Here is an 8,938-nt window from a genome sequence, read left to right as displayed (position 1 = left end):
AAGTAAAGTAATAGTTTCTAACCCCCAAAAATCACGAAATACAACTTTCCTTAGTTTTCTTCGTTTTGCGTGTTTTATTTGTGAAACTTCCATTTAAGTTGGAGCACCATTCCTTCTTAATTTTCTTAATTTTGCGTGTTTTATTTGTGAAACTTCCATTTAAGTTGGAGCACCATTCGTTTTTTTTTTTTACTTTCATAACTTCTCTCGTCGGGGGGCAGATCGAAAAAAAAAAAGAAAAAAGAATTGACAAATATTCTCAAAAGCATAAATAGCAAAAACACATGAATTTAAAAAGCTCCTTCCCAGATTTGATTTAAGCCACATGGTCTCGATTCGCAGGGAGCCAACAACCATGACAGTCAAATCAAGTTTGCTACCAACCCTTTCCAGAAATTCTCCAGTGTAATAAAGCATCTCTGTCTTTCTTAAAGCATCCACATCAATCCCCGGCGTTCAAAAAATACAGTACCAGTTTGCCATGAGATTTAGAGAGTGAGACGAGGATGCTCTTACAACACTGCTACTTCGGGAAATATATTGGAGGAAAATCTATTCCTCACAGTACTCTCGTGACTTAAAACCCAACTAATCACAGCCACTAAATTTGTAGGAGTGTAACATAACTGCTACTCTCTCTTTTTTAAACATGGGTTTCCGACGGCTGTGATACCTAAATAAGAAGAGTTCACGAAGACGGGGAATACTGGTGAGTTTGGCAGTGAGAGATGAGAATGCCAACAACCAGCTAAAAATGAATCTTGTCAAAAAAAGAAGAAGATAAGCTGTAAATGAATAACTACTGTGGACCTGTGGTCATCAAACGAGGTACTTCATCACTGGTAAGAAACTTGATGAAAATGACCTTATTGATCGAGTCTTGGCGAACTATACATAACCAGTAAAGAATTCTAGGACTCGGTTGCACCCCTGGCTTCCGCATTGAGTACTGCTGATTTCTCCAACTCCAATCGCAAAATTCCCCCTGATTTGAACGCAAATCGTTGTCATTATGTCCTATTCTTGATACAGTTGAGCAATTTCTCGTGAACGGCTGCTGAGAAGAGACCCTCAGTCCTCAGTAGGCTAATGAACTCCTCCGCTCGATCCACATCTCCCTTTCCTTCTAAATATTCCAAACAGGTCACCAGTGTATCCTTCCTGATCTTCGAACTAGTAACCATTGCTTTCTTCAATGCTTCTGCCGCTTTAGGAACTTGATTATCTAAAATATACCCACCCGTTAAACAATAATACGTTGTAAAGAAGGGCTTGCCGCCTTTTCTTATTCCGTTGTGAAGAAGGTCTTCAGCCTTTCCCATATGTCCATTTCTGCTATAAGCATCAATAACAAAGTTTGGGATCCGCATATCATAGAATAAACCCCTTGATTCCCACTCCTTGAAAATCTTTTCAGCACCCTCAATGTCATTAAACTTCAAAAGCGAGCTTAGAATGGTTATATATCCTTTGTTGTAGATTTTCACATTTTCTTTGTACAAATTCCATATCCGGTACAACTCGTCTTTGTTTCCAGTTTTTGTGTAAAGTGTGAGGAGGATAGGAAATAAAATATTCTTTCTCTTCTCGGTTGATATATGTCCCTCCAGTTTCTTCAGCATTTCCAATGCCCTGTCCAGTTGGCCAACCTTCAAGTACCCATCTGCAGCAATAGCATAAGTTCTATGTTTCATGATGACTTTGGGATCAGATTCCATTTTTTCCACAATACCATCAATTCCATCCCTATCAGAAGCGGCAGCATATGCACTCGAGAGGATTGTGAATGTATGTTCATTACAACAGCCCTTCTCTTCCATTTCGTGCATTAATGAATCTACTTTTTCCCTGCTTCCAATGCGACAATAGAGATTCAACAGCATATTGTAACAAAAGGGTGTCCTATCAAAACCCATATCCCCTAACTTCTGCATGATTGACTCAGCTTTTTCTATGGAATTTTCATCAGCATAGCAGTTGAGAAGGGAAGTATAAACCTCAAAGCCTTTTAACTGTTGGGGGAGATTATTGAAATATTTCTCTACTTGTTCTAGGCCATGAACCCTGAAGATCAAACGCAGGCGGGTGGCAGCATCAGCAATTGAAACGGGCCCTTTGTCGCTCATCCATTGAGATATCTGAGAAAAAGATTGGAACTACCTTTAACTGCCTGATTTTATAAGTCACATTTTTGTAGAGTAAGCATGAAGTGGGGTGAAATATAAGCTGGCATCAAACTACAATTGCAACGTTTCTCATTTCTAGATATTTCCATTTTAGGTCCCCTTGTACAAAATAAAATACTGTTTGGCAGAAGTCGAGAAATCCTTCGAATCATAAGATCACAACAATTCCCACAATTTCTTGGTCATCTTCCTAGCACCTAAGAAGAGCATCAACTTGAAAAAATGAAGGAACATGGAAGAAGGAACAACTTCAAAACCATCCCCATCTGATCTCTGTAGCAATCAATCCTAGCTAACCCAAAAAAGCAAAAAATGAAGAAAAAAAAAAACAACAACAAAGGAGCAAAAAAATAAGTATGCTGACCAAGAAATAAACCAAGAAAGTAATAGAAAATTAACACATCCGCAAGCAAGGCCTACTTCTGTTGACACAACTATAATCAACTGGGTGAGCCTTGACTTGCTGATGTGTTAGTTCCGGTTGATTCTTTGCTTCTTCTTGGTCTGTGTCAATATATACAACCAAATCAAAACAATGCTTCTGCCTCAATTTGTGGCACATGAATCTTTTCTGCCATGATGCTCTATAAATCAATACCCTTATTTACTGAAATTATCTAATGCGCTACAAAGTCCCACACCAATTAAAAATTAACTCAACCACAAATTCAAAGCCACTAACCAAGTTCCATATTAAGCAATTTAAATCAACAATCAAAGTAAATTGCAATAAAGCTAAAGAACAAGAACATGAGATATATGTGGAAAGTACTTGGGGTCAACACACACTAAGCATAAAACCACGGCCTAATCTACTCAATTTTCCATAAATCAAAAGGTTTAACTAGAAGACTACAAGCTAGGAATTAGCAACTTTTACGCCAAGCAAGTCACACCAAACTCCTCTTCTTGACGAGGACCCCGTGCCCCTATTGGGGCAAAACTATTCTTCCTGCAGCTTATCTTATCAATCGCATGTCCCAAAATTCTATTGTGCGATACCACCTGGTCAATCACTATCACCTACTCCAGCTTCAATTCCAGTTTCTCTGAATCTTTCGGCTGACACATCTGGTAATGAACCATCCATTCTCGTTTCTGATGATCTTGATGCTCCTGTTGCTCTTAGAAAAGGAGTTAGAACATGTACTCAACATTCCATTTCACAGTTTGTTTCATATGATTGTTTATCCTCTTTGTATCGTGCATTTGTTTCCTCTCTCTTCCATATCTATTTCACAGAGTTGGAAGGAAGCACTCGTAATACCTAAGTGGAAAGAAGCTATGATAGAGGAGATGATAGCTTTGAAAAAGAATGGCATCTGGGGACTAGTGTCTCCTCCCGAGGGAAAGAAATCAGTGGGTTGTAAATGGGTGTTCACAGTAAAACATAAAGCAGATGGAACGATTGAGAGATACAAGGCGAGACTTGTTGCCAAGGGCTTTACTCAGACATACAGTATCGACTATGAGGAAACCTTTGCTCCAGTAGCAAAGATGAACTCTATTCGGACTTTGCTCTCTTGTGCTGCTATTTTGAATTGGCCTTTTCAACAATTTGATGTAAAAAATGCATTTTTTCATGGTGACTTAGAAGAAAAAGTGTACATGGATATACCACTTCTCTTCCTCTGTTACTGAAGGGAAGGTGTGTAAATTGAGAAAGGCCCTCTATGGATTAAAGCAATCACCTAGAGCTTGGTTTGACATATTTCTCAAAGCTATGTTGAGATTCGGATACAGGCAGAGTCATGCAGATCATACTATGTTCATCAAAGGAGGTAATGATAAGATTGTTATTAGTATTGTCTGTGTGGATGACATAATTATGACAGGCAATGATGTTGATGAAATACTCAATCTTAAAGCTCATCATGCTCAAGAGTGCAAAATTAAAGACTTGGGATCTTAAAGATACTTTCTTGGGATGGAGGTGGCCCAATTTGACAAAGGCATTATTATCTCCCAAATGAAGTATATTCTTGATCTTTTGGAAGAAATAGGTATGTTGGGATGCAAACCTTCAGACTCTCCTATTGAGGCTAATCATCATCTTAGTGGAATGTTGGAGAGCATACAGATAATGAGAGATATTAGAGACTTGTGGGCCGTCTGATATACTTATCTCATACTAGACCAGATATTAAATATGCCGTTGGAGTTGTCGGTCAATTGCATGAGCCACATACAGCGCACCTGGATGCAGTTTACCGTATTTTGAAATATCTCAAATTGGCTCTAGGTAAATGAATTTTGTTCTCCAATCATGGTCACCTAAGGTTGAAAGCCTTTACTGATGCAGGCTGGGCTGGTTCAGTGGATGATAAACGCTCTACTTCTGGCTACTGCACCTTTTTTGGCAGAAATTTGGTTACTTGGTGACTTACCAATTACAAGGTATGCTGTTTGTCCCAATTTCTTAGTCCATATGCTTAGCAAACTTATGAGTTATGACTGTAACTTTATGTTTTTATTGTTATGAACATGATGACATGATAATTTTATACTCAATTTTTTTTTGGCGTGTAGAAGTTACGGGTTTCTTTAAGTATAAAAACATAACAAAAATATTTAGGAAATTAGGTGGCGTATCCCCGTATCTGTGTCCAAATTCGGACACGTATCCACGAATCCTCTTTTTTTAGGATTGAGGTACCCGACCCTTAGATATGCACCCGTATCCAATTCACGTACCCGTGTCCATGTAACGTAAGGCGCTGCTAGAGCGCACCTTAGAAAAATTTCTTCTTTCATACAAAGGCCAACCAATGCATTCTCATGCCTTAGAAAATATTCTTCTACTCCTTCCAAAGGCAAGCTAAAAGACTAATGCCTAAGCATCCTAAACAAGGATTAATCTTCAAATGATAAGACATTAAAAATCATATGATGCATGGAAAATCATTAGTCTAAATGCAAAATAAAATGCATATGCTTGTTCCATTCCAGAATGAATTTTAAGAGAATTTGCATGGCGAGGACTTTATCAACCAAACTTAATCCACCGGGTGGAGTATTTAGACTCAACAAGCTACACACCACCTCTCTAAACCAAATGGAAAAAGAAACAATACAGACTCAAAATGGTTTGTCCTAATCCGGAAAATGCCAATCACACTAACATTTGCCACAAAACTCCAAGTCAATTTAGATCTTCCCCTCCCCTAGCATTTCCGTTTACAATAAGAAAACCCATGCATTTCTTAATGTTGCCTAGAGCTGTAAACGAGCCGAATATTAGAATGTTCAGATTCGTTCATTAAGTTTTTTAGCGAACTCGAGCTTGAGCCGAACTTAATAAAAATTATCACGAGCCAAACTCGAACCGAGCTTGCCCAGGTTTGGGTCGAACTCGAGCTTGTTCACAAGCCTTAACGATCCAATAATATCATATTTTTATGCTCTCATACAGGTCTAAAACTGCAAATAAAATTTTCATCATATACATATAAAATGATAAAAACATATATTGTAAACGTTTAGACTTGTACAAGTTTTAAAATTTTCACTAAATAACTATATAAAATCCCCATGATACACATATACTCCAGATTCGCGAGCCTAATTGAGCCGAATACTGTTGAGTTCATGTTCGGCTCATTTATTAAACGAGCCTAAAATTGAGGTTCAGGTTCGATTCATTTAGTAGACGAATCGAACTCGAACGAGTCTTTACCGAGTCGAGCCTCGAACAGTTCACGAACGGCTCAGTTCATTTATAGCCCTTTGTTGCCCATCTACTCGTCCTTGTTAAATGTGACCCAACCAACTTAATCTATTTTCACACCTCATTCAATTGGTGCTGCTGCTACCCCATAATATGGCATACATTTTGGTTTCTCAAACTATCTCTCAAAGGCTTGCCGCACGCACATCTTAACAATATCAACTCAACTACACTCATTTTATTTACATATTTCAAACTTATTCGATATTTTTTCAACTACATTGTAGAAATAACAGATGTTCTGTAAATAATGTTTCTTCAATATTGTAAGTGTCATTTCAACATGCCTGAAGCACCCCTCCACTTGTTAATAATCAAATCTACATAGCGACATTGTTCTTTTAGTCGTATCTCATGGTTTCCAATCTTCACTTCTTTTAGTAAATCTCTACTTTCACATTCCGTAATTTTACATTCCATTTAATTTTTTTTTACCACCATCTCCACTATCAAAGTTTTTCTATTGCAACCGGAAATTTCCCCTAAATCCTTCACCGATCAACCATTGCTTCTACTGACAAGATCTACTAGAATCCTAAAAAGCTAAGATGAATGCATCTCCGTTTAGGAGAAACAATGAATTCAGAGAAAATAGCACATATATCTATTCACTAAATACAACTATCTAGCCTTAGCAAAATGCTACTCTTACATGACCCAAAGGTCCCAAACAACAACAAAAAAAAACCCAAAACCATTACCTAAATGTGCATTCTTTTGATAACCCATTTGGCCATTTGGTATCAAATGAACAACAACCACCACCTCAGAACCTATGTAGTCACCAGTCATTTTACGGGTATGGCTCAGAAAAGATTGGAGACAGACCTAACCTTTGACATATATGCACAAAATGTCTGCTCTCAGAATATTAGAGAGCATACCACTGAAACAGTGGCCCCTCCAAGAACTGAGGATCTAAATGGATGTTTTGCGGCGGAACCATCCCCCAAATCAAAGCCATAAGGCACCAGAGAGGGCAGGTATAGAAACCCAATTCAATTTCTGTACACATTACCATGCAAATGAACAACAGAACACAAAACAACTGGTATTAAAGGATTCCTATAACCAATCGTACTAAGCAAAAATGAGAGTCAAAATATACAGAGAGAGAGAGAGGGGCGCAAACCTCAAGGGCTTGTCGGAAGCGACTGAAGACTTTGAGCTCTTTGATGATGAGTCGAAGCTGTCTACTGTCGACAAGATTTCCTTCTTGTACCCATTGATCGAGCACCGGCACTACCGAAACCCTACGGTCTCCCAATGGCGATATTCTTCTGTACAGCGGATCGGACCATGCAATCGTTGAGGAGTTAAGTGTTGAGGTCGAGTTGAGGAAAGGTTTTAACAAGTTTTGGTAAGTGGATTTAGAGCGTGAATAGAGGGAGCTAGAGAGAGAGCGATTCATCTTGAGAGGAGCAGAGTTTGAAGCAGTGTGTACAGTACAATACCAGAGAGAGAGAGAGAGAGATATTTGGGGCTTATGGACTATGGGCTGGAATTTGAGCCGAAAACCCAAGCCCAACGTCTTCGGACTTGCAAGCCTTGAAACTTTGGGCTTGTTTTATAGCTATGCCTGGTATATTTGTTTGGGCCTTGTCGGCTCTATTCTATTGGGCCGATTCTGTCTCAAGAGATTATCCTAGTGCATTTAGGGATGGCAATGGTGCAGTTCAGTTCGATTATTGGTAAAACCAAAACCGAAACTCAAACCGCTCCACATACTGTGATTTCGGTAACATTCTCTTTATCTAAATCATAACCGAAAACACGGTCATCAATTCGGTTCGGTTTCTCACCGAATTCGGTGGTCAACATTTTAAATTGAGTTAAAAGACTAAATATCCAACAACAATGTTAGTGCATGTCATGTTCAGCACTAGACTATTCGGATAGCAGGAAAAGGAAATGGAAAAGAGATAGACTCCCTTCGTTCCTAAATTGATAAGAGTCAACTTTTATTATTATTACATAGCTCTAAAAAAGTGTCTATATTTTTCAAGTTACCATAATCTATATTAATTTTCAAGTTACTATTGTAAGCGACACATATGATGAACAAAGACTCATTTAGGATTTGAAGGCAATAACATTCTAAAGTTTTTACTGTCAAAAAATCGCTACGTAGGCTATCTAACGTCATATTTTCCTAGTCTGAGGCAGATAAAGAAAAAAAAGCAAAAGAATTGACAAATATGTATCAAACGTAGTCCATAGATTTAAAAAAAAAAAAAAAAGAGGCCAAAAAAAAAAAAGAATTTAAAAGAGGTGAAAAGCTTCTTCTCTACGATTATTTTGAAAAGCTTCTTCCCAAACATTATTTTCTCTTTGGGTAAAGTTCTTTCCAAACTTGATTTATGAGAAATTTTTGGGTGCTCGGTAGGTACTTCGTCATCCGGCTGACGTGGTGCCAAGTACCCACATTCGAGTCGTCCAAAAGTGTGTTAGACAGCCCAGATTAAAATACTCTCTCTCCTCTCACCCCATCACTCTTCCAAAACCAAAAATGAACAGCCCAGATGCACCGAGCGGACACCCGTGGTATCCGCTCGGCACTGAAAAATTTATCCTTGATTTATAGAATTAAGCACATGGTCTCCATTAGTGGGAGCCAACAACCATGACAGTCAAATCAAGTTTGCTACCAACCCTTAGAAATTTTCCAGTGTATCCTTTCTTACTCACATTGCTTGTTCTGGAATACAGTATTTTGTAGGGCATCTCTTACGGCATCGTTTGTGTGTTCTCACTCATCGCTATAGCTGTGCCGCGTATTTTCAATTTTTACTTCTCCAAAACCTTAATAATTTTCAACGTTCTAGAGAGATGATTCACGCCCGCGCATCCGCACGCGTTGTATGTGACTAATTAGCTCATGACTAGCTCGATGATTAAAACCTCTAAAATCTAATCAAATCGCAGCCACTCAATCTGTGTAATATTAGTGCTACTCTTGCATTAAAACATGGAATGTGAACAAATTTTTTTTTTGGTAATGGAGGAATATCCTTGCAGTCAAACT

At 38.4% G+C, this 8,938-nt stretch overlaps 1 protein-coding gene and 1 pseudogene across 3 annotated transcripts; both read right to left on the bottom strand.

Moving 5' to 3' along the window:
• Positions 1-289: 289 nt before the first annotated feature.
• LOC131313423 (pentatricopeptide repeat-containing protein At2g20710, mitochondrial-like) lies at positions 290-7,396 on the bottom strand. 3 transcript variants are annotated; one of them, XM_058341721.1, is made up of 2 exons: positions 7,046-7,396; positions 290-2,138 (listed from the first exon to the last, which is right to left on the bottom strand). In XM_058341721.1, the coding sequence occupies exons 1-2, from the start codon at positions 7,322-7,324 to the stop codon at positions 1,011-1,013; spliced, it is 1,407 nt and encodes a 468-aa protein (XP_058197704.1). In that variant the 5' UTR covers positions 7,325-7,396; the 3' UTR covers positions 290-1,010. The 3 variants fall into 3 exon arrangements, with proteins under 3 accessions (XP_058197704.1, XP_058197706.1, XP_058197705.1); XM_058341723.1 differs by lacking the exon at positions 7,046-7,396 and adding an exon at positions 6,798-7,012; XM_058341722.1 differs by lacking the exon at positions 7,046-7,396 and adding an exon at positions 3,061-3,188.
• Positions 6,844-6,936, bottom strand: LOC131315411 (small nucleolar RNA snoR100; annotated as a pseudogene).
• Positions 7,397-8,938: the final 1,542 nt, after the last annotated feature.

This window comes from Rhododendron vialii, chromosome 13a (genome assembly GCF_030253575.1).
Source record: "Rhododendron vialii isolate Sample 1 chromosome 13a, ASM3025357v1".
Taxonomy (NCBI): Eukaryota; Viridiplantae; Streptophyta; class Magnoliopsida; order Ericales; family Ericaceae; genus Rhododendron; species Rhododendron vialii.
Note: the sequence above shows the minus strand (reverse complement) of the source record. Positions and strands in the feature narration are given on the sequence as shown.